This window comes from Emydura macquarii, unplaced genomic scaffold, assembly GCF_026122565.2.
Source record: "Emydura macquarii macquarii isolate MOO-44397 ecotype Brisbane River unplaced genomic scaffold, CSIRO-AGI_Emac_v2 contig_1790, whole genome shotgun sequence".
In the NCBI taxonomy this organism is placed as follows: domain Eukaryota; kingdom Metazoa; phylum Chordata; order Testudines; family Chelidae; genus Emydura; species Emydura macquarii.
The window spans coordinates 1,843,783-1,865,928 of NW_027131927.1; the positions used below are offsets into that span (position 1 = coordinate 1,843,783).

Genomic DNA, 22,146 nt, shown 5'->3' on the forward strand with positions numbered 1-22,146 from the left:
CCCAGCTTAAAGTGGTGCATGTGGATTGGCCGGGTGCCCTGTGGAAAAGATCCCGCTGGGTTGCCCAGGCTCAGACACTGAGGTCCCTTATGCAGAGGCCCCTGGGCTGGGGTGGCTCCAGTCCCCCTGTCCGTGGGCTGAACTGTAGCTTTTGCCCGAGCAAAGTTCCCCACGGGTTACGTGGCTCCATCCTCCTGGCCTGGGATTCACTGTCTGCCTCTCCCCGGGGGCGGGAGACCCCTTCAGGAACCAGACCTGTACCCAGCAGGGTCCAGAAGCAGCCGCTGGGGGATTGGGGTCCATAGGCAAAAAGCTTCTGTCAGAGCCCTGAGCACTGCCCGGCTGGGTGCCCCCCATCCCAGGGGTGTGTGGATGGGATGTGGCCCCCTCCCAGTAACACTCCCTGGCTCTGATTGTTACAGGGCCCTTGGTTTGGAGATGCTGCCCCTTCACGGCTGGCCAAGGGGGCGGAAAGCGAGGAAGAGCTGCCCTGGCCTCTCCGAGCCGTTCACCCCGAAGCCGGGATTCTCCGCTTGCTGCTGAGTCACCTCGCCACCCGGAGGCTCCTGTGCGCGGCTGGGGGGCCGGAGGCAGCCGCTTTTTGCTAAACCCCCAAGGAAGGGGACGTCCTGGGCCGTTCCTGCCGGTGATTTAGCCCCCACGGTAGCATCCCGGCCCCGCCAGAGCGCAACCGCCAGGCTTGGGAGGGACGGGGCATCAGAGAAGTGAGTCCAGGTTTTGGGGGCGCCCGCCAGGTCTCTGCGCAGCTGTTCGGCCTCGAAGGAGGCATCAGACCTGCGGGCAGGCGTCGGGCCGCGTGGTCCCCCACCCGGCCTCGGGGCAGGGCCCCGCCCCGGCCGCCCCACGATGCCGGCCAAGACCCCCATCTACCTGAAGACCTCCACGCCGAAGCGGGGTCGGAAGCTGCGGCTTCGGGACGTGCTGTCGAGCGACATGATCAGCCCGCCGCTGGGGGACTTCCGGCACAGCGCCCACATCGGGCCGGAGGGCGAGGGCGACATGTTTGGCGAGCTCTCCTTCCTGCAGGGCAGGTACGACCTGCTGCCCAGCCTGAGCCGCCGCCTGGCCTCGCAGAGCGCCCAGGGCGTGGCCCAGGAGTTTGCCCGGGGCCCCGCCGCCGGCGGCTACCGGGCCCTGCTCAAGAACGCCGTCTCCCTGCCCGTCTTCGGCGGGGCGCAAGGCCCGGAGCAGGCGCCCCCCAAGCCGCCCCGGCTGCACCTGGAGGAGATGCCCAGCGGCCAGCGCTCCATGTCCGTGAGCTGTGCTGTGGGCCTGTCCTCCCCCATCCCGCACTACGAGCAGCTGTCCTCCTCCGTCTCCTTCTCCGCCGCCTCCTCCGAGGGCTCCTTCCCGGGCTCCTGGGGCCTGGGCTACAGCGCCGGGCCCGGCCCAGAGGCCGAGGAGCGCTCCTACTCCCCCGGGGCCTCCGTCCCGCGCTCCGAGTCTCTGCTGGGGCTGGACCTTGACCTGGGCCCCTCCATCCTGGACGACGTGCTGCGGATCATGGAGGAGTACCAGCTGCTGGGCACCAAGACCTTCTAGAGCCGCCCTCCCTTGGCCAGCAGGCAGCACCCGCCAGCCCCACACATGGGGGCCCTGCCCACTCAGAGCGCCCTGACCTCCCTCCTGACTCAGGACTGTCCAGCCGAAGGGCCCACGGGGGGGCTGGGGACACAGCGGCTCTAGCGCTCTGGGCTCTGCTCCGCAGCAGCGGCCGGACTTTGGGGAGCCCCCCACCCCACCCTGCTGTGACTGGGCCACCGACCCAGGCGGGGAGGGGCCCGGCTGGCACCTGGCCCCAGAGCCCCAGCGGCTCAGGAACAATCAGGGACGGCCTGGCTGGTGGGTCACACGGAGCCTCAACTCTCCCTCTAGCGCCGGCTGCGCCGCCAGCAACCTCAGCTGGACCTCCCCGGCGGGCTGGGAAAGGGTGAGCGGGGCTGCAGGAGCCCCTCCGGAGGGTTTTAACGTGGGTGGAGCCCCGCAGGCCCCGTGGACCAAGCGGGCTGCCCTGGCGCGGCGGGGACGCTCCTGGCGCTTTCCACAACGCCCGTCCGGATCCAGCCCTGCTCTGGGGTCCGGGGAGACCCCAGCTCGGAGCTGCGGGATCCTGCCACGCTGGGCACAGCCCGTATTTAAACACTAACCACCAGCCCCCCAGTGTAGCTGCAGACCCCCTCCCGCCCTCCTGCCTTGGCGGCTTAGCTGCTCCCGGTGGGGGGCTCCCGTAGGCCAGGGTGACCCCCTATGACTCTCCGCAGCAGGATCCAGGCATGTCCCCCCATCCACACACACATTCCTGTCACTGCAGCAGCATCCTTCAATCTGAAACCCCTCCCCCCCCAGCCAGGGGCTTCCCCTGTGTGTCTGCCCCGCCCCCATGTCCCTGCGCACGGACCCCTACACTCTCACACTCACACCCTTCATGGGCTTGTTTGTTGCTATCCCCCGGCTGCTCCTGTCTCTCAGCCAGCAGATGCTGCAGCTGGGCCAGGCTGGTGGACGGAGCCATCTAGGCAGGGCAGGCCTGGGGTGCCGCATCTTGCTCCGGGAGTGGGGCTCCTGCTGAGGCTGAGGCAGGGAACGTTCTTGCCCCCTGGGGAGGGGGCCGCCCCACGGGCAGAGATGGGGCCCCCGAGCTCTGCCCTGGGATCCTGCAGCACCCTCAGCAAATACCAGCTGGTGACACGTCCCTCTGACCACAGACCGAGCACCGCCCTGCAGGGCCCAGCCTGCATCTTGCTTGCATCTCTCTCTAACCCCTGCAGAATGCTCCCCCCGTCCCCGCGTGACGCTCCTGCAGCACGTCCTTCTCCACCGCCCATCACCGTGGTGTCCGCGCCCCTCGTTCTCCTGCCACCTCGAGTCTGGAGTCAGCAATAAACTCGTTTTGTACCCAGCACCTGCTTCCTGTGATGGAGCCTGGCCCACGTTGGTGCCGCAGGGCCAGCGAGTGACTTGGGCCACGCCCAAACGGGGGGGGACGCAGGGAAACCTCCAGCGTCGGCTCTGCCCCCCTGGGTGTGACCCAGCCCCACGGCTCTGCATCCTCATGTGGACAACTCAGCGGTGAAACAGCTCAGAACCCCATGTGTGGGGGGGGGAGGGAGATCCCTTCAAAGTGAGGGATGTTCGAAACGGACAGCCCCAACGCTGGCGGGGGAGGTTGTTTTCAAGGACTCTGTCTAGCTCTCTTAGGTTCTCCTCTGGCCCCCATCACCATCGTGCCATGGCCTTACCCTGCCAATGCAGCTGGGAGGCAGCAGGCAGGGCAAACAGGTTACCCAGAGCAGGGATTTGGAGCAAGGCTCCCACGTCCTAGGGGGCGAGCCCCAACCACTAGGCCATCCTGCCTCTCAGCTCCTGCTGCGGAGCTTCTGGCCAGATCTACGGAGGGCTCTGTGTCTCGCTGCAGGCCCGGGTCCCTGTCACAGCTTCTGTGCAGTCACCGTGTAATGACCATGGAGCCCACAAGGTGGGGCTTTGCACCAGGGTAGAGGCCAGCATAGGGAGCCGGGCGACAGAGAATCAGGGCCCCATGAGCCAAATTCGCAGGCCTGCTCTGGCTCTAAAGTTACACCAGTTTTACTAACACTGTTTTTCATAAAGCTGAGAACAGAACCCAGGAGTCCGGACTCCCTGCTCTAACCCACTAGACCTCCATGCCCCTCCAGAGCTGGGGAGAGAACCCAGGAGTCCTGGCTCCCAGCCTCCTCTGCACTAACCCACTAGACCTCCATACCCCTCCCAGAGCTGGGGAGAGAACCCAGGAGTCCTGGCTCCCAGCCTCCCCTGCTCTAACCCACTAGACCCCACACCCCTCCCAGAGCTGGGGAGAGAACCCAGGAGTCCTGGCTCCCCGCCCAGTCCCACCCCCAGGAAAGTTTGAACCACTCCATTCCAGAAATGGCCCTGAGTTCACAGGGAGTGTTGCTGTGAGTGGCTTTCCCCTGGCTAAGCTCCCAGTCCAGCTGATCCGGATCTGATAAGTAATTAGCACTAACTAGACCAGCTGCGGTGAGCCAGGGGGATTCCCCACAGAGGAAGGGGCTGGGGGAGCGCCATGGGGAGCAGGCCAGGCTCCTGGGGGAGGACCTGAGGCAGCTTCATGGGAAGCCAGGAGGCCATGGGGAAGCTTACTGGAAAGAAGGAGCCCGGAGAGACCTGCTCTGCCAGGGGAGCGAAGCAGGAGCTCAGGACTGGCTGCTACCGTGGTGAGTGGAGCGACATGACGTCCGGGCTCTGGGCTGTTGTTCTGAGCATAGCAGGGGAGGACGGGAACTTTGGCTCAGCAACCTCTGTCTCTAACCCAGCCCTCCCCATTGCTTCGGTGCTGGCTGTGAGCCACAGAACCATCCCAGGAAGCTGCTGGCTGCTTCCCAGGACCTATGCAAACTGTGCCCAGCTTGCCTTATGGCCCCTTGCAGAGAGCAACTGCAGCCCCCGCCCTGCTCCAACCCACTAGACCCCCCACTCCCCTCCTAGAGCTGAGGATGGAACCCAGGCATCCTGGCTCCCAGTCTCAGCTCTAACCACTAGACGCCTCTGGGCTGAAGTGGGGCTTTCTGGTGAGTCTGCTGGCCCTGCTGCCGAGGGGCAAGTTTCACCCACGCAGCAGTTTAACCCCAGGCCATCGCCCTGACCTGTGTGGCATCGCTTCTGATTTAATACATCCACTGCGACCCAAAGCACCAGAACGACCCGGGCCTGCCTGCTCCATCCACAGCCCCAGACCCGCTCACTACCCATCGTCCAAACGCCTGGGGCTTGGTAGAGACCTGGCCTGGCTGCCAAGGGCCAGGAGTCACCTGGACATCCCGGCTGGGCTCCCAGGCAGCTGCTTGGTGTTACCCCTGGGGTGGCCTGGGGATTCCAGGCATTGGAAACACCTGGTAGATAGGCCCTGCCCTGGAAAGCCCCCAACACAGGCATAAGCCTGCCCTGAGCAGCCTTCTCCCCACCACAGAGAGATCCAGGGACTTGGCCAAGGTCACACAAGGCAGCTGTGGCAGAGCCGAGCCAGACCCCAGGGCCGCTGTACCCTCCCCAGAACAGAACAATTAGTGAGGGCCAAGGTCTGGGAGAACAAGCCCCCTCCCCCCCCCCCTTTCACTGGACCTTGCCAGCCGGGTTCCTATCACAGGGCGGCCTTGTCTGGGAGAGTGCAACACAGCAGCTCCTAGCAGCAGAGCCCCCACTTTGCTGTTGGTGGGAGGGGGCAGTGGGTGGATCACTGTGCATGCGGCTTCCCAGGAATTGCTGAGAGGGAGCCGGCACAGCTGGGTTCTATCGCAGCTCTGGCAGGGGAGTGGGGTCTACGGGTTTCCCTCCCCAGCCTCTGTTTCCCAGTCATACTTTAATTATTTTAATTTCTTTTAGCCCCTTCCCCCGATTAGCAATTTCCAGTGGTGACGGGGAAGTGGTGCCCCAGTTCTGATCCACCTTCCCCCACCAGCCCCAGGCTCCTCCTGCTGCTGGCTGTCCTCCCCTGGACCCAGGCTGACCTCAGCTGCAGGCTGGCTCCCTGGGGGCTCGAAGAAGCCTTTGGTTGGGATGCTCTGGGGATCTAGGAATCCTGATGCAGCCAACCCTCCGGCGCCATCCTGCAGCTAGACAGGGGATCTCTCTGCTGAAGAGGGCGCCTGCCCCATAGGGGGCAAGGGGCTTGGGGGCTGTTCAGTTTCAACCCAACTACGGCGGGACACACACCTCATCCCCTTTCAGCCACAAAGGCTCTGTCATTCAGCCCGGCTGTGGGCTGAAGACACCAAGCCAGGGCAGCAGGGGTCTTAGCATCATGTGTGTTTTATGGTAACACTGAAAGATCCCGGCTGAGATCATGGCCCCCGCCGTGCCAGCTGCTGCCCAGACCCACACTGGGCGAGTCCCTGCCCCAGGAGCTCACAGCCTGAGCAGACAAAAGGGCAGGTCATTCACCCCGGGGTACAGCGGGGGACTGTGGCCCAGGGGGATGAGGTGACTTGCCCAAGGTCACACATGGAGGCTGTGGCAGAGCCAGGAATGGACCCCTGCTCTCCCGAAGCCCGACCCTGCCTCTCCTGCTCTCACCCTTCCCGTGTTAAAGCCCTGACTGGTCACCAGCCTGCTCGGCCTTGGAAGTTGCCTCTGGGTCCAGTTTGTGCTGGGAACCTCCGTGCACTCAGCTCCCGGGGCCTCCTCTTGTGCAGACTTCGGCAGCAGGGCTCTGTGGAGCCTGGGGCTGGAGCCCCTCACCCCAGACCCAGCTCTGCCCTGGGCTGCAAGGAACCCCCATCAGCAGGGCTTTATTTCCCTGTAGACAAACCCCCCCGTGCCATCTGCCAAGGCTGCGAGAGCAGGGGAAGGACTTCCTAGCCAGAAGCTTCCACCCCCTAGATTCCCCTGTAATGTAAACAAGAGGTGGGGTGGTGCTGGGTGTAGGTGGATGGGACTGAGAACATTCCCCCCAGCCCCACATGTGGGCACTGAGAACTGGCTGACGTGCCCCGGGGTTGGCTGTTCCCCCTGCACACAAAGGGGGGGTTGTGTAGTGAAATCTGCCTTCGTGGGGAACCGGCCGGGGCCAGTACAGAGAGACAAAGGCACCAGTGAGACATGCGGCCTGGAGGGGGGGTAGGGAGACAATAGAAGCAGCAGCAGGGGGGGGGGGTTGTGGGTGTGTGAGCGAGAAAGCGAGAGAATAATTAGGGTCATTTGTCCCTCCTGGCAAATAACAGTGCAGCAGGAAAGAGAGACTCCAGGGTGGATTCTCAGCTGGGACCCAGCCTGGCCCTTGGAGCACGGCTGATTGGTACCAGCTATGGGGCAGCCCACGAGGGGGGCTAATGCCCTACAGATTTCCAGCACTGATCCTGCTAGAGGACAGGGCCAGAGAGCAAGACACGCAGCGTGGGAGGTAAAGTCTGACACCCTGCACCACCTGGCTCACAGAGCCCTGCGGGTCCCGCAAACCCCTGGGGGTCATGCACCACAGCCAGGAAAGCACCGCCCTAGCTCAGTTATAAATCGCCTCCAGCTGGATTTACACCCCAGCTGTTTACAGGAAGGCATACACAGTTGACTCAGCTGACTGCAGCCAACCCAGGCCCCAGCCAGACCCGGCTCCAGCCTGCCACAGCTGCTGCGGCCAAAGCAGAGAACGCAAGCACTGGGTGGCAGGACTTTCTGGCCAGGCTGCTCTCACCTCCAGGCAGGGCGGGTGCATAAGATCGCGTGCGACGCCCAGCACTTAGATTTGCTAAGCGGATTCTCCCTCAGCAGCTGCCCTGATTTGTTGCTGTGGAGCTGTTTGACAAGCTGCCACGTTACAACCCAGAGGTGGCAGCATTGCAGTGACTGAGCCTGCAGCATGAGCTGGGCTCCCTCTGTCAGTGAAAGATGCATGTGACCTCTGGGGCTGGAAGGCCCATGGGTTGTGAGGGGCAGGGCCTGATGCTGCTCTATGAAGTCAATGCAACAGCGTGGCTCCAGATTTCCCACCTGGCCCCGTGTTCTAGACGCCTGCCAGGCCCGACTGCGTTTAAAGCCACCCACTGCAAGCAGACACGGCAGCCTCGCCCCGGAGAAGCTTGGCGGCTGCATGAAGACGAGTGGGAGATGAATAGCTCCGGGCTAGTCCCTGCCAAGAGCCCCGAGCCGCCCTCTCCAGCCCTGCCCCCACCACCGGAGCCATCCAGGCACCCAGCTTTGCTGCTCTCAGGCCCCCGCGCAGAGCTCGGCTGCACCCCCCCATGCCAGGCATGGCTGGCACGAGCCCAGCTCTGTCCCCCAGGCGCCAGGCTGCAGGATGGATGGGAGCTCGGGGAATACACAGCACATGCCTAAATATGGAGCTGAGCCGTGCCCGGCCCGGCCCAGCACTTCCCAGCCGAAAGCTAAGCGAGGCCACCTGGGGCTGCTGTTACAGCAAAGACACCCCAGCAGCTTCTTGGCTTGTGACCCCCACAGCTGCCACCCCGTGGGATCACCCTCCAGCCCCCGCTGGGCCAGGGGCACCAGCCCTAGGCTGCCCTGTGCAAGGAGCTGCATTTTCAGCCCAAGGAGATGGATTTTCCCCCCTACCCCCTCCCAGTGCTCAGCTCTGGGCCCTGCGCCGCTGCGTGCCTGGGGCAGGAAAACAGGGCCAGGGTCCTGCCCCACAACCCCAGAGTCGCACCTTTGCCCGAGAGACAGGTGCTCCCTGGGCCCCCAGTCGGGGGGGGGGGGGCTCTGCCCCACAAGCTGCCCCCCTGCAGCCCAGCCAGCCCCACACAGGCTGCTGGCAGGGAAAGTCCTTCCTGCTGCCAGCACAACGAACCATGGCTGCAGCTACGGAAGCGCCCCCCTCCCCTCCCCTCCCCCCGGGCCCAGCTGAGTGGGCCCCAGGTCCTGGCCCGATGAGCAGCTGCGCCAGGGGACCCCGCGGCGCGTCTAGACCAGCTGTCTGAGCGCCAGCAGCGGCGCCTTGGCCTCCAGGCTGCACTGTTGGCAGCAGGCACCCCCCAGACCCTGCAGGGGACCGCCCCCCCCCAGCAACAACCAGGCCGATGCTCCACGGCAAGACTTTATTACAGAACAAAAGACGCCCGCTGAGCCCCACGCGCCCCTCAGCCAGACAGATTTACACAGGGGGGGAAAGACAGTCACTTTCTACCACGGCCAGGCCAGCCGGGAGGGCTGGGCTCCAAGCACAGGCCGGGTCTGGGGTCCCACAACTGGCTGGAGGGGAGACGCTTGCCCTCCCCACCCCCTGCATGCAGAGACAAGCTGCAGCGGCAGGAGGCTCCCACCCCCCGTGCTGGATTTGCAGGGTCTCAGCAGCCCCCCGCCCCCAGGAAGCTGGGGCCTCTGGTGTGGAGGAAGCTGCTGTCACGGGCCGACGCCAGGATCCCCCTCCCCGGGCTGGGGGTGGGTGGGGGGGTGTCACACGCGCTCCTGGATCTCCTGGCTGGTTCGCCGCAGGACCTGCTGCTTCTGGAGCCCCCGCAGCTTAAGGAGCAGCTCCTGCACGAAGGCCTGCGGGAGGCAAAGAGGCTGCAGAGCATCCTTCCCCGCTCCCCCCCTCCCCTGTCAGCTGTGCGGAAGGGAGCCCTCAACAAGCACCCACCCCCCCCGTGCCAGAAACCAGGCTAGGGAGGCTGCAGCACAAAATTTGCTTGTTTGCAGGACATTTGGGGGGGTGGGGAGGGGTGTCAGCAAGAAGGGGCCCAATCCTGTGTGCCCTCAACATCCTGTAACCCTTTTACGCCAGCGGGGTAAGTCGCGCTGCCGGACAGCAGCTCGCAGGGGCAGCCCGGTGGAAAAGGAGACACCGCCGGAGCACCCCGGCCGGGGCGCCAGAAAGCCAGAGCTTCTCTGTGAGCCGCTCGCTGCCTGGGGGACGGGACAGCCGGAGATGTGCAGAGAGGCTGGGAGGAGTTCCAGGGCTGTCCCCCCTGCTTGCCCCACGCCGCCACCACGGAGGAAGCAGAGCCACCACCGTTTTCCCCCCTTTTAAAGCCCTGATGGGCGGGTGTGGAAGGGGCCGTGAGGCTCCGAGGAGCAGCCAGGTCCCGTGGGCATCGCTGGAGCCGCTCCCGGCCGTGGCAGTGGGACAGCTGCAGTGGAGTCCGGCATTGCCCAGGAGGGCGGCCAGGCTTCGCGTACTGGAAATGCTGGCTGTCTGGGAAGGGAGGGGCAGCCCAGCGGGTTGGGAGTGACCCACATGTGGGGCTGCTTGAAAATACAGAGGTTGGGGCAAAAGTAGCCTCGCCCCACCGAGACTGCAGCTGGGCCCCGATGGGGCTGGGGTCTCAGCCGCCACCACTCACCTGGGTGTTGTTCTGACACGACTTCAGGATGCCCTGGGAACAGAGAGAGACAGACAGACCTGAGTGCGGCCACCGGTGTATCCAGGGCAGATCCAAGTGCCAGCACCACGCGGGCGGGTGGCAGCTGCTGGCCCAGGGCCCTCCAGTCCAAGCCCTGGCCCTAGAGGAAGGTGCCAGGAGCCCTGCAGCCATGGGAGAACCCAGCCCCCAGACCTCCTGGACCCAGCGTGGGGAGCCCAATGGCGGAAGTGCAGCCCTTCAGTCCCCAAGGAGGAGGTTTCTCCTTGACGCAGTTAGCTCCTGCTGTTTCCCTGTCTGAATTAAACAGCCCCGTGGACTCCAGGTCAACCCCCCCCCCCAGGCAGAGCCCCACACGGCTCGGAAGAGAAGCCACGGAACAAGCCTTCGCCACCAGCTGCTCCCCACGGCCGGCACCACCGCCACGCGCGGACAGAGGCTGGGAAATGCCCCACAGCCGGTCCTGTGGGCAGAGCGCAGTGCCAGACGCAGGGGGCTCTGCTCCCCGGACGGACTGGGCCCCGAGTTGCGGAGAGGAGGGGGGGGGTTGGCACCTACCCGCAGCTGCATGGCCCGCGCCTCGTCAGTGTCCAGATCGAGGAGTTCGTCGATGTTCACTTCATCTGGCATCTCTGCTTCCTGCAATGAGACTGGGCTCAGGATGGGGGTGGAGGGAGATCCCAAACAGCCCCCCTCCCCCGGGAGCTGCTGTAACATCCTCCATGCTGCTCTGTGCCGGCAGAGCAGGTCCCATGGGGCCCATCAGAGCCCAGCCTTCACCGGAGAGCGGTGTGCAAGGCGCCCCTTCTGCCAACCTCAGCCAGGGGCTTTTCCCCTCCCAGGCTGAGCCTGCAGATCTCCCAGCACCGCCCACGGGCAGCCGGCCGCCCCCCCCAGAGAGCATCCATTGCTGACTCAGGGGAGCTGGGGCCAGGGGTTTCCTAGATCCCGAGGCCAGGCAGGACTGCGGTACTTGTCTCATCTCCCCCACCCCCTGCAGTACAGGCCAGAGAGCGGCCCTACAGAAATGCCTGGAGCAGAATGGTCAGGAAAACACCCCCTCTTGATTTAAAATCGTCTGTGACGGAGAAGCCACCGTGGCCCTTGGCGAGTTGTTACAATGAGGGTAATTGCTCTCCTTGTTCAACCTCTGCACCTGATTTCCCGTCTGAAATGGCCTGGCTTCAACTTCCAGCCAGCGGTTTGTGTTAGATCTTCTTCGGCTAGAACAAAGAGCCCAGTATCAAAGATTTGTCCCTGCCGTAGATACGTATTGACAGGGAACAAGTCGCCCCTTCGCCTTCTCTTTGTTGAGCTGAATAGCTGGAGCGTCTCGGTCTCCTAAGGCCGGTTTGCCAACCCTTGGATCTGGGCGCTCCCCAGAGCCATTTACACCAAGCGCCACCAGCTCCGGTGCGCCAGGCTCCGTCCCCACTGGCAGGCGAAACAGGGCTGAGCCCCACGTGCATTTGCAGGGGGCTTTGCCTCTCACTCCACGTGGTGCCTCGCCTGCGCCTGACCTGGACAGGGAGCTCAGGAAGGGCCCTGTTGTCACACGGGATCATGTCCCCTCCTGGCCCCTTCGCTCATGCAGCACCAGGAAACACCAGCAATCAGCCGGGGGGCCCACAGGCTGCTTCCTGCCAGAGCCTGATACAGAGCAGCCGGCCCCGCTCCCGCAGAGAGCACCAGGACACGCCATGTCGGCAGGTCCTTGTGCCCCGTGCCACAGGACAGCGACTCAACAGCATCTGTGGGCACAGAGCCCAGCAGCCCCATGTTGGGTGGTTTTAAGCCTCCCTTTGCTCCCCCACTTCCTAGCCTGCTGCAGCACAGCCTCTCCCACCCTGCTGGAGCACCGCACCCCGGGATCCTGCCCTGCACCCCAGCTGAACTCACAGACGTTCCTGTGCCCCCCCCGGCTGCTCCCACCCCCGCGCCAGCTGGCAGCGTCCCTCCTTGTTTCCCCCTCCCTTGGGTTCAGGGCCAGGCTGCTCCGGATACACGGGTCACACAGAGCTACATTGTCCGACCGGTGCCCAGCGCTGCCAGGCTGGAAATGCCCCTGCTCTGCAGGGATCCAGTGCCCCGCACCCCTTGGCCCCACCAGTCACCAGATGATGCCCCCCCCCCCACCCCTCATCAACCACCCGCTCCGCTCCTTCTGGGCCATACATGGCTCTGACTGACCAGGGACCTTTTCCCCAGCTGTCTGCAGCTCGGGGGAAGGTGGGGAGCGGATCTCTAGGGACCTACCGGTCCCTGCTCCCCAGAGCAAGAGTCCAGGCCCCGTGTTTCTGGAGAAAGGAAGGGAAAAGGCTCCCTTCCCCCACCAGCAATCAGCCCCCAGGGGGAGGGGACGGGGAGCAATTCCTGACAATGGAACAGCTGTTCCCAGTCCCACCCCATCTGGCTGGGAGAAAGGGACCGGGAGGGGGGGCAGGGAGGACCCTGAGCAGAGAATCTGATCTAAAGGGAGTGTGAAGGGTTAAATCAGGATTTCTCACACATGCACCAGCCAATGGGATTGAGGCACATCAAACCCCCCCACACACACATCCCCCAAATGCTCCTGTCCAGCATCAGGGACCCCAGCAATGCAGGCCCCCCCCCCCCCCGTCCAGCTCTCCCAGCAGGGTGCAGGGCTAAGCAGATGCCACGGGCAGAGTCAGAGCACACCAGGCTGTGGCTCCGAGCCAGTCGTGCCAGGTCAGGCCAGCGCAGGAGCCTGGCGCAGCTCTAGGGGAGGGGGTGGGGTTTGCAGAGAGGCGAATGGACGAGGCTCCAGCCCTGGGTTTTATGGCACCTGCCCGTGCCAGGACTCGGGGCCCAGCGAGCCGCAGCCGGCGGCTGATTCTCCGTCACCCTCACCACGGCCAGCCCAGGCTCAGGGGCACAGAGCTGGGACGGTGGCTGGTCGCTGTGCCAGCTGCTAGGCAATGGGCCCGTCAGACCCCTGTGGTACCAGGGTGATTGGGAAAGCAAAGTGCCCAACTCCCAGAGGAGACCATGGACGGGAGCAGATCGCAGCAGGAGGCCAGGGCCCTGGAAGCAGAGACAGCCAGGCACAAGTGGGGCTGGCCAGCGCAGGGGGAGACCCCCTCAACTCCACAGGGCACCAGGATGCACGATGCCAGGTGGGCAAAGCATGTCTCCGCCCCCCCAGTTTGGGGGCCAGCCCTCCCCCAAGCAGAGGACATGAACGCAGAGGCTGGGGAAGTCTGAGCCGAGCTGCCAGCCGCAGGCCACTCAGGGTTCCACATCCTGCTGCAGACAGCCCAGAGCACCCGCTACCCTGCCCCGCCAGACATCTCCGGGGCAGCCAGCTGCAGGGACGCCTCTTCCTGCCGGCCCCCCGCAGGCTCCCTGCCCCACGCATCAGCTCGAGAGCCGAGTTCCAATTGCAGGGCGGGCTCCTCACCCAGACGGAGCTGGATGGAGGTGTCTGGATTCCCCCCCCGCTGCAGGTTTGCAGACGTTCCCTCCCCGCACCCATTTGTCCACCCGAGGTGGCGCCCATCCTGAGCACCAGGGGCCATCACCTCCAGCAGGCTGGGCAGCGCCGGGCCCCAGGGCTTTTTTTGCCAGCCACGGGGCAGCTCAGAAAGGGCTCCCAGGAATTCTGCAGCTAGAAGGGAACCGTGCTGGACTCCTTTCCCAACAGGTCTGAGGACCGTGGTGGAACGGCCTGAGGGATCCCACACTGGGGGCTGGTTTCCTTTGACCCCTGGGACAAAGCAGGGGGGCAAGTTAGAGGGAATGGGCTGGTCTCGCCTGCTGGCCCCCTCTCCACCCCTGGCAGCCACATTAACAACCCCCTTCTCCAAGGCCTGGCCCACGTTGCACTGGGGCAAACCCCTCCTGCAGACGCTGCACCCCGGCACCAGTGCACGGCCCTGTGCAACAGCACGGCTCTTCTCCACGTGCACCAACGGTGCACGAGTGCAGCTGCCTTGGTGCAAGAGGCACAGATCCTGCTGGCCAGCAGCTTTCACCTCTTGCTGGAGACACTTCTCCTGGGAGAGGAACGCAGCTAGAGCTCTCCCGGGCGGCTGTGCCAGCTGCTCTCTCCTTTCATGGAGAAGAGTTTAAGCAAAAGAGAAAGTCTCCTATTTTTGTAGCTGGAGATTCCTGACTCACAGCACTTCCTGCTGCGGGAGCCTCCAGACCAGCCAGCTGGGCGGGGGTGAAAGCGCTTTAGGGTTTGGTCACAGAAGGAGAAATTCTACACATCCTTGGGCAGCCGTTTCTGCCAGTGCAGAGCGGGGGGAGCATTTGGCCGGAACGGAAGCGTCTGTGCCGGCTGCAGGAGAGCAGAGGATCAGGCCCAGTGGAAGAGCGAGACACTTGGTGTGTCTGCAGCCCCGGCGCTCACAGCCCGATACGCGGCCAATGCACTGAGCAGACTCCAGCAGAGCTAGAGCCAACGTTGTCCTCTTGCCACAAGAGAACCGAGCCCACCAGAAACCAGGCTGACCCCGACACGAGTGGGAGCACAAGGCAGCTCGGACGAGGGCCGACTGCAAACCAACTCCCGAACTAGAGCCACGGTGGCGTTAAACCACCTCCAGGTGCTGCCCAGAGCTGCACAGCACATGCCAGTCCTTTTGCACAAGCACAGATGCTGAGCGTGTTGCTACAGTAGGAATTCACACCCCTCCCAGGTGGCAGAAACGGACCCGGAGGGGCTGCCTGCCCCCGAATCTGCATTTCATACAGCGACGCATGGGCGCAGGGGCAAGGCACGACTGGGCAACACTTTCATCTCGCACGGAGCCAGGAGTCATTTAACTGCACAAAACTGCAGATTTAGAGGGGAGAGGAGGGTTTAGATTTGCCAATAAATAGGTCTATAAATCAGGACTGGTATGGAGAAAGTACATAAGGAAGTGTTATTTACTCCTTTCGTACCACAAGAACTAGGGGTCACCAAATGAAATGAATAGGCAGCACTTTTAAAACGAACAAAATGAAGGATGTCGTCACACAAGGCACAGTCAACCTGTGGAACTCCTTGCCAGAGGACGTTGTGAAGGCCAAGACTATAACAGGGTTCCAAGTTTAAAAAAAAACTAAGTAAGTTGATGGAGGATAGGTCCATCAATGGCTATTAGCCAGGAAGGGCAGGGAAGCAAAACCATGCTTTGAAGTGTCCCTAGTATCCGTTTGCCAGAAGCTGAGAAGGGGTGACAGGATGGATCACGTGATGATCACGTGTTCTGTTCATTCCCTCTGAAGCACCTGGCATTGGCCACTGTCGGAAGACAGGACACTGGGCTGGATGGGACGCTTGGTCTGACCCAGTCTGGCCGTGCTTATGTTCTTGAGAAGAAATGGCTGGCCGCGTGGCCAGCCAACAGCTCAGCCGGGCCAGGAAGATCCCAATGCAGAGCCTGACCCTCTGTGACTGTTTCCACTCAGCCAAGGTGGGCACTCAGCACCCTGGGCAGAGTCTGGCTCCTTTACGGCAGCTTGTGGTGGGCCGCCAACAACGCCCCGGCACTTCCCAAACTCTGCAGCTGTTTGAGAAGCAGCAGGGCACTCAAGGGACCCAAGGCAGCTCGGGACACCAGAGATCCAAGAGGGGGACTGACCACAGTCTCAGCTCTCCATCCCTTGCTCTTCTCCACCCACCCAGGCATGGGAGAGCTGGGGAGCCCTGGCTAATTGCTGCGACCGCCCAAGGCAGCGTCATGGCTGACCTGCGGCCAGTGGCTCCAGGTGGCACCTGCCATGGCTGTGACACACAGCCAGCCCCGCAAAGCCATCCCGGCTAGGGGCTGCCGAGCCAGCCCTTGCGAGCGGGGCTGACTCCAGCACGTCCCAAGAATGCTCCTCCATCGCCCCTGACAGCAAAGGGAGCAATCAGTGCCAGGCGACGCCGGCATGGAGCTGGGGGCTGCCTGGGAGCCAAGGAAATACTCGACTTAGGGAAGGCCGGCGTGGAGCTGCCATTGGCCTCTAACTCAGATCCAGCCCTTCACGCTTCACAGCCAAAGCCACCGAGTCAGCCCCGAGCATCCCACCCATGCCCAAGCCCCTGCCCTGCAGGAGGAGTTGGGCAGCCCTGTGAGCCGCAGGCTGCTGTCTGCGTGGGGCCCGGGAGACACCCAGCCATGCCCAGAGGGAGCAGCTGGACCCCGAGCACAGAGGGGAGTGAAGCAGGTTAGCCCAGCCCCCTCCCACAGAGCTCTCCCAAGTGCCCAGGGCAACGGGCAGAGAGCAGGCGTCCAGGGGTCCCACGGGCTCTGGGAGAACAACCCAGACGCTTCAGGCCAGTCAGGGAAAGAGAAGCTGGCGTGGCCTGGTCAAAGCAGCCATCATCTCCCACCCCTGCCCCGATGCCAGGGGGCAGAGCAAGTCTCTGTGGGGCACGGCACAGCCATCTAGGATCTCCCAAAGCAGCATGCTATATTGAACAGGTGTGAGATGTGTCGGCTGGATTAGTCGGCGCTGGGGGAGCAAAAGGGGGCTGCAGGTCAGGACTGAGGAGCACCCAGGGCTGGACCAGCTGAGGGAGGGGGCGCGCACAGAGCGGGCTGCGGGTCAGGACTGAGGAGCACCTTCTGAAACTGGGCAGCAAACGCTGCTGGAAGAGCAAAGCAGCTGTGGGCATCAGATCTGACACCCCGACCCCCAGCTCCAGGGGAGACGTAACCCAGACCCCGCTTTCGTCCTGCCTGCTGCTGCATTACCAGCGTCAGCCCGGCTGCCCCCCTCCCCCTTGCACCAGAGAGGGCAGAGAGCTCATCCCTCGCAGCCTCTGAATTTAGGCTACAGACGCCCCTGCCCTGCCCCATGGGCTCAGCTGCCTGAATGGGGAGGGAGAACGGAGGCCCCCCCTCCCCCAACACACAAACCATCCACTAGTGAGCCAGGACTCCTGGGTTCCATCCCCGGCTCTGGGAGTGGAGTGGGGGCTAGTGGTTAGAGCAGGGCCGGGTGAGAGCCAGGACTCCTGGGTTCTATCCCCGGCTCTGGGAGGGGAGTGGGGGCTAGTGGTTAGAGCAGGGATCTCCGCACAGCGCTGGCAGGTGCCAAGTTCTCAGCCCGGCTGCAGCACCGGGGGCGCCGGACTGAGGGTCGCCGGGCTCGGAAAGACGAAAGCCGGGGGGGGGGTCTCCTAGGTCCGAGAACGGCCAGACCCCGGCGCCGCTCCCCAGCCTCCCTCCCCTCATCACAGCCCCTGCGCTCAGCCCGGCCCGAGGAGCCCGTGCGCCCCCGCCCCGCGCCCGCTCACCCGGCCCCGGTACAGCTCCTCCAGGCGCCCGTCGACCCACTTCTCGGTGTCCAGCCGCCGCTGGAGCTCCCGCCGATCGTATTTCACCGTCACCCGGGCTTGGCGCTTCTGGATCCCGGGGCTGCGGGCCGGCTCCCTCCGGGGACTCCCCGCCCCCGGGGAGCGCGCCGGGGACCCCCGCCCCAGCCGCCTGCCCACCCGGTTCGCAGCCATCACTGCCTGGGACGGGAGGGGAGCGGGAGCCCCCTCGGCCCGCCGTTTATAGCGGGGGCGGCGCCCGTGGGGCGGGGCTCGAGCCGGGCGGGGCTTCGGACGCGGCGGCAGTGGCACGGCCCCTGGGGAAGCGCACGGCACCGGGGGTGGGGAACAGGCGCGGCGCTACGGGAGACGGTCAGCCGGGCACCGTGCGCGGGGGTGCGCTGGGGCTGGGGGTACCGGGGCTTGGGGAGGGGCACGGCGGGGCGCACGGCCTAGGGAGGTCCCGGGGCACGGTGCCAGGCCAGCGCACAGCCTGGGGTCTCCACGGTAAGGCGGGTCAGGACCCTGGAGCCCGGGTGCTGGGGGCACCCCCGGTGCGTTCCCAGGGGCCCCTTGGCAGGTCTGATGGGCTCCGAGGCGCAGCCCCCCCCCCCCCCCCCCCCCCCCACACACACACAGGGCAGTGGGTGACCCAGGCCATACTAAATCAGTCCCGCCCCCTCTAGTGCTTCCCCTCCTCGGAGGGGGGGTCCTCATCCTTCCTGCCGCCTCAGCCCGCTGCTCCCAAGTGACCCCCTACCCCCCCCTCCAGGAGGCTTTTTAACTCTTTGGTCTCCTTTTGCTCTCTAGTTCCCAGCCGGAACAAGAAGGCTGAGAGTGGGCCGGAGCCAGCTCCAGCATCTGTGACAACTGCCCCCTTTGTGCCTGGACAGTTTTATCATCCTAATCGCCTCTTCCTGCCCAGACCCCACTGAATTCAGCATTCACCAGTGCGCCAGCCCCGGGCCACGCTAGCTCCATGCACTTGCCCAGGGAAACCGAGATCTCCCCTGCCTGACCTGGCCACCTTCCCATAGCAATAGTTGGAGAGCGGGTCCACAGTGAACCCGGCAGCATTCGTGGGCCGTGTCGGCTCCCTCGGTGTCAAGGGCGCGTGGGGCCGTGTCTGAGGGAAGCGTGTCCCTGTCCAGCCTTCCCCCGCCCCCGCGTGATAGCTGGAATTTGACTACAAAGCCACAGGGGCTTGTTCTCCTTTAGTTTCCTTTGAAAAAGCAACTGGCCGAGGATGGGGTGGGCTGTCCCTGCCTCAGGCTTGCTGGGAAAGCCACCACTTTGCTGGCGGGTAGCCCCATGCCTGGGGGATGGGTTTGGCTAGGGTAGATCTGGGAGAAGGCTGGTTTCCCCCTGTAATCTCAGATGGGTTCAACCGGCGGCCGCCCAGCATCTGGGACCTGGCTGGGTTCTCAGTCAGCCTGGGTCCTCATTACACTGCACCCCACGGTCTCTCCTGGGCAGGTGCAGAAAGACCAGCGGGGCAGATCCTTGGCTGGTGTCAATTGACATCCACTGCCTGAGGGCAGTTTACACCCAGGGAGGATCTGGGTCCTGGTGACATGCCCCAGGTCACGCAGCAAGTCTGTAGCGAGGCAGGGAATTGAAACCAGGCCAGCGCCCTAACCATGACTTCCTCTCTTCAAAGGTTGGCGTAAACCACTTGTCCTGCGTCACGGTGGAGCTCCATGGCAGTCTCCAGGCGAGCACTCAACTGCCTTAAGCACAGGACCAGTCCTGGAGATGCAGGGCCGCACCCAGGGTCAAGCGGGGCGGCTGGGGCAGGGCAGGGAATCTAGCACACGACACCTGCGGCCAAGGACCGCAGCCCAGGGCTTCATCCTGAGTCGGGCCAACTGTGCAGGAAAGGAGAAGTGAACTGGCCCTGAACTTTCTACTATATTTTTCTCCTCTCTTGCCCTGGCCTCACCAAGTAGAAGCCTCTCTGGGCACTTCTGAATTTGAACAGTGTTCCCAAACTCCTCAATAGCCCGTGGGAACCACCCCCGCTCTTAATTCTACCCCCCAGTCGGGACAGCGTCGGCCCTGGGTTGCTTGCAAAGGACCGAATTCGGCACGCCAGCCTGATGCGTTTCCTTCAATGGAAGAAATGGGCCCAGAGAATCCCAGGTGTTAACAGGACTTTGTCATTGCTCAGTTAAACATGGTTCAAGGCCAGAGATCTCGGCCTGCTGAATCCTGTGGCAACCGCACCACTCGTTGTTTATAACCTTTTATTAAAGACACAGAAAAGGGAAGAAAATAGTTAACGCGTTTGAAATATCAAGTATTGTCAGGCTTCATTTTATCCCTTGTTCCCGGGAGCTGAGGAAGCTTTTATAAGGAAAACCCTGTTTGACGGTCTCTTAGACACCATTAAAGATGGTCACCAATTGTCCTTTGTGGGGAAAAGAGACGCATTTAATTGAGCTGGGCCGGCGCTGTTGTTGTTAAAGTCCGATCCTGCTTCTCTTAGGACTAAACAAAATAAACACTGATAAAAACACTGACAAAAAGGGAGAGCAAAGAACAGCAGCGAGAGAGAACGGAGCTTCTGTCTCTGGTGCCGACTCTCCCTTGCCACCTCATGGCTGGAGAAACACAGGCCTAGCATGTGATCTGATCAGCCGCTCTGAGACCTGGCAATGAACAGGGGCGCTGTTTAGGGCATTGCTTCTAACTGCCTCTCTGGTCTCAGGCCCACAGCAGCCGTGGCAGACAGACAGCCTCAGCCGGCTAAGCCAGACTCTTATTAAACAGAGAGGAAAAAATAAACCGGGCAAGACAAAGGACACCCGCGGGAGGGGGTGGCAGCAGCAGGACCCCAAGTCTCAAGTCCCAGGGGGTGTTAGCCGGACTCGCCGGAGGTGGTGATATCGTCTGGGCCCCTTTCTCTCTAGCCTGGCCTGGTCAAGACATCTCAGGAGGATGGTTGTAGATCCCGGGGCCCCAGCAGACAGGTAACAAGCTTTCTTCTTTCACTCCCCACACTCCCTCCAAAGTTCGTTGTTAAGGACCTCAGAGGATGGGCAGAATATTTCTCCATTATTTTCTCCACCAATTAAGCCTAGTTTCCAATGCACTGATTTCAGTCCATTCATTTTCCGTCCCATTCTCCTTTGTTTACCAAACATGATCTCAGTCCCACCCTTGGCTGGGATGTGGAGACCTTTTCACGTGGACTTACCCACTCTGCCCTTCTCCCTTTTGGATCTTTCCCTGTCAGCCTCTATTGCGACAGGCGACTGAGCATTTTACAGACTGTCACCCGCTTTCCAGCAGCTGAGCTCACCATGGGGGGAAGCCTGAGAGGATCCGCAGTGGAATCTAAGGTCTGTTTGCAGGATCGGGCCCTGCGTTTCTCAGCACCCCCCTGCTGCCCTCTGGTGGGGGAGAAAAGTCTCAGCATCACAGACGGGAAGGAGTCACCCTCGTGTGCATCAGCTCCAGTGGGGCTTTGGTTGCAATGGTAGGTGTCTGTCACCACTAGGGGGCACCACCCCTGACCTGGCCCCAAATCCAGGAGACTGGTTGGACCAGGGATGGGGCGTGGGAACTGGGTAATGCCAGCTCTGATCCGGCTCCGGCCTGGCTGGCTCCGGGGGTGGGAATGGGACACGGGTCTTTTCCCACTCTCGGCCGCAGACCCTCATTGTAGCTCTCGCCTTGGGGAGCTACAGTAAGACAAATGTCTTTAATGACACGTCGTGGCTCGTGAGACCACCCCACAGGCTGGTGTGTGTCACCATCAGGGAGCTTTAGTGACTCTCCTCTCCGTGTTTACATCCATCTCGTTGCTACCGGGAGTCAGCCCTTGGCCCCAGCTCAGAGGTGACCAGCCGAGGGAAAAGAGACCTGGGGCTGGGCCGTCTCTCACTTCTGCATGATGGAGAAAGATGGGTCATGTGTCATGTCTGGATAGGCCGGAGGCGGCGGAAACGTGACTTGAGAATCGTTTCAGCCCTTAGCTGGGAGAGGTTGAATCTTTAATGTGGCCATCTTCCTTCTAAGGCTGCGATTTCCCCTGGAGCCCATGCAAGCTGTTGATCTGGGGGCCAAAGACCCCTAGGAAATGCCACCCCAAACACGTAAGCGAAAACCAAGAGGTTCTAAACAGCCTGAATTAAAGGTGCTTCATGGCTCTGTTCAGGCCTGATGAGAAAGACTTAAACAAACTTTGGCTCATGCTCGTCCGCCGGTGTCAGCTGCACGTAACGTCAGTTCTTTGGGGCAAGGACCGTCTTTGTTCTGTGGTACTGTACAAAGCCTGGCCCGTGGCTGGGACCTACAGAAATACACCTAATAACATCTCTGAAGTCGTAACCCTGAGGCTTTCCCATCGCCAAGGGAGGCTTCCAGCGCAAACCAACCCTAGTATCTCATGTAAAAAACAAGCAGGGAAAAGAACCGCCCTGACCAAAACGCTAATAGGAAACCCTTTTCATTTGCCACCAAAAATCTGCTGCCCAAGCCTTGTTCAGTTCCTCTTTCTCCCACGCGCCATGATACAGCAGCTCCGCAGGGACGGGGGTAATGCAGGGGCATGATCCCGTCAGTTTACGCCCGGCTCCCTTTGGGGAATGAGCAATTCTGGGCAGGAGCAGGAAGGGCTTTATAAATCTGTCAGCGATTTTTTTTTAAAGCTGGTGAGGGTGGGGGCGATGAGGTTGTTTAAAGCCATAAAACCAGCAATAACGCAGGCCGGGAGGCCAAGCCCTAGTCAATCATTTACCCTTTTTGTTCCAAAAGTCCTTCTCTTCCTCCTTCACCCCAGCAGCCCCACCTTAAGCCTGGGGAGACTTTTCCAGTGGGTCCCACTATAGCCAGCAGCGGCCAGTCCACCCCACCGGACACCACAACCACACAGACTAGAAACGGAGGCCAAGAAGCTCAGCTAATCCCACGGCTGGCAAAATGCCCAGCGTGTGCTTCTGGGGCGCGTGTGGCAGAATGACGCCAGGCTGCGTTTTTGGGTGGAGGGGGGGAGGAAAAGCTGGGAGTTTGGGGGATCATTGCAGAATTGGGGATGGGGGGGGTCCCTCTCCAGCC

General features: G+C 62.6%; 2 protein-coding genes and 2 long non-coding RNA genes across 4 annotated transcripts; 3 read left to right on the top strand and 1 right to left on the bottom strand.

The window, feature by feature from the left end:
- Positions 1 to 425: 425 nt before the first annotated feature.
- LOC137159088 (cdc42 effector protein 2-like) lies at positions 426 to 3,462 on the top strand. The gene has a single exon (XM_067557271.1). It carries the CDS (start codon positions 868 to 870, stop codon positions 1,561 to 1,563), a length of 696 nt encoding a protein of 231 aa, XP_067413372.1. The 5' UTR covers positions 426 to 867; the 3' UTR covers positions 1,564 to 3,462.
- A 387-nt stretch (positions 3,463 to 3,849) lies between these two features.
- On the top strand, positions 3,850 to 9,696 carry LOC137158736 (uncharacterized). The gene is made up of 2 exons (XR_010921473.1): positions 3,850 to 4,235; positions 9,251 to 9,696. It is a non-coding gene; the product is annotated as an uncharacterized lncRNA (long non-coding RNA).
- Positions 8,551 to 17,306, bottom strand: PPP1R14A (protein phosphatase 1 regulatory inhibitor subunit 14A). Its single transcript, XM_067556577.1, has 4 exons — positions 17,068 to 17,306; positions 10,386 to 10,466; positions 9,810 to 9,842; positions 8,551 to 9,015 (listed from the first exon to the last, which is right to left on the bottom strand). Exons 1-4 carry the CDS (start codon positions 17,278 to 17,280, stop codon positions 8,923 to 8,925), a joined length of 420 nt encoding a protein of 139 aa, XP_067412678.1. The 5' UTR covers positions 17,281 to 17,306; the 3' UTR covers positions 8,551 to 8,922.
- Positions 17,307 to 17,405: 99 nt separating this feature from the next.
- On the top strand, positions 17,406 to 19,969 carry LOC137158737 (uncharacterized). Its single transcript, XR_010921474.1, has 3 exons — positions 17,406 to 17,457; positions 17,896 to 18,195; positions 18,746 to 19,969. It is a non-coding gene; the product is annotated as an uncharacterized lncRNA (long non-coding RNA).
- The last annotated feature ends 2,177 nt before the right edge of the window (positions 19,970 to 22,146 follow it).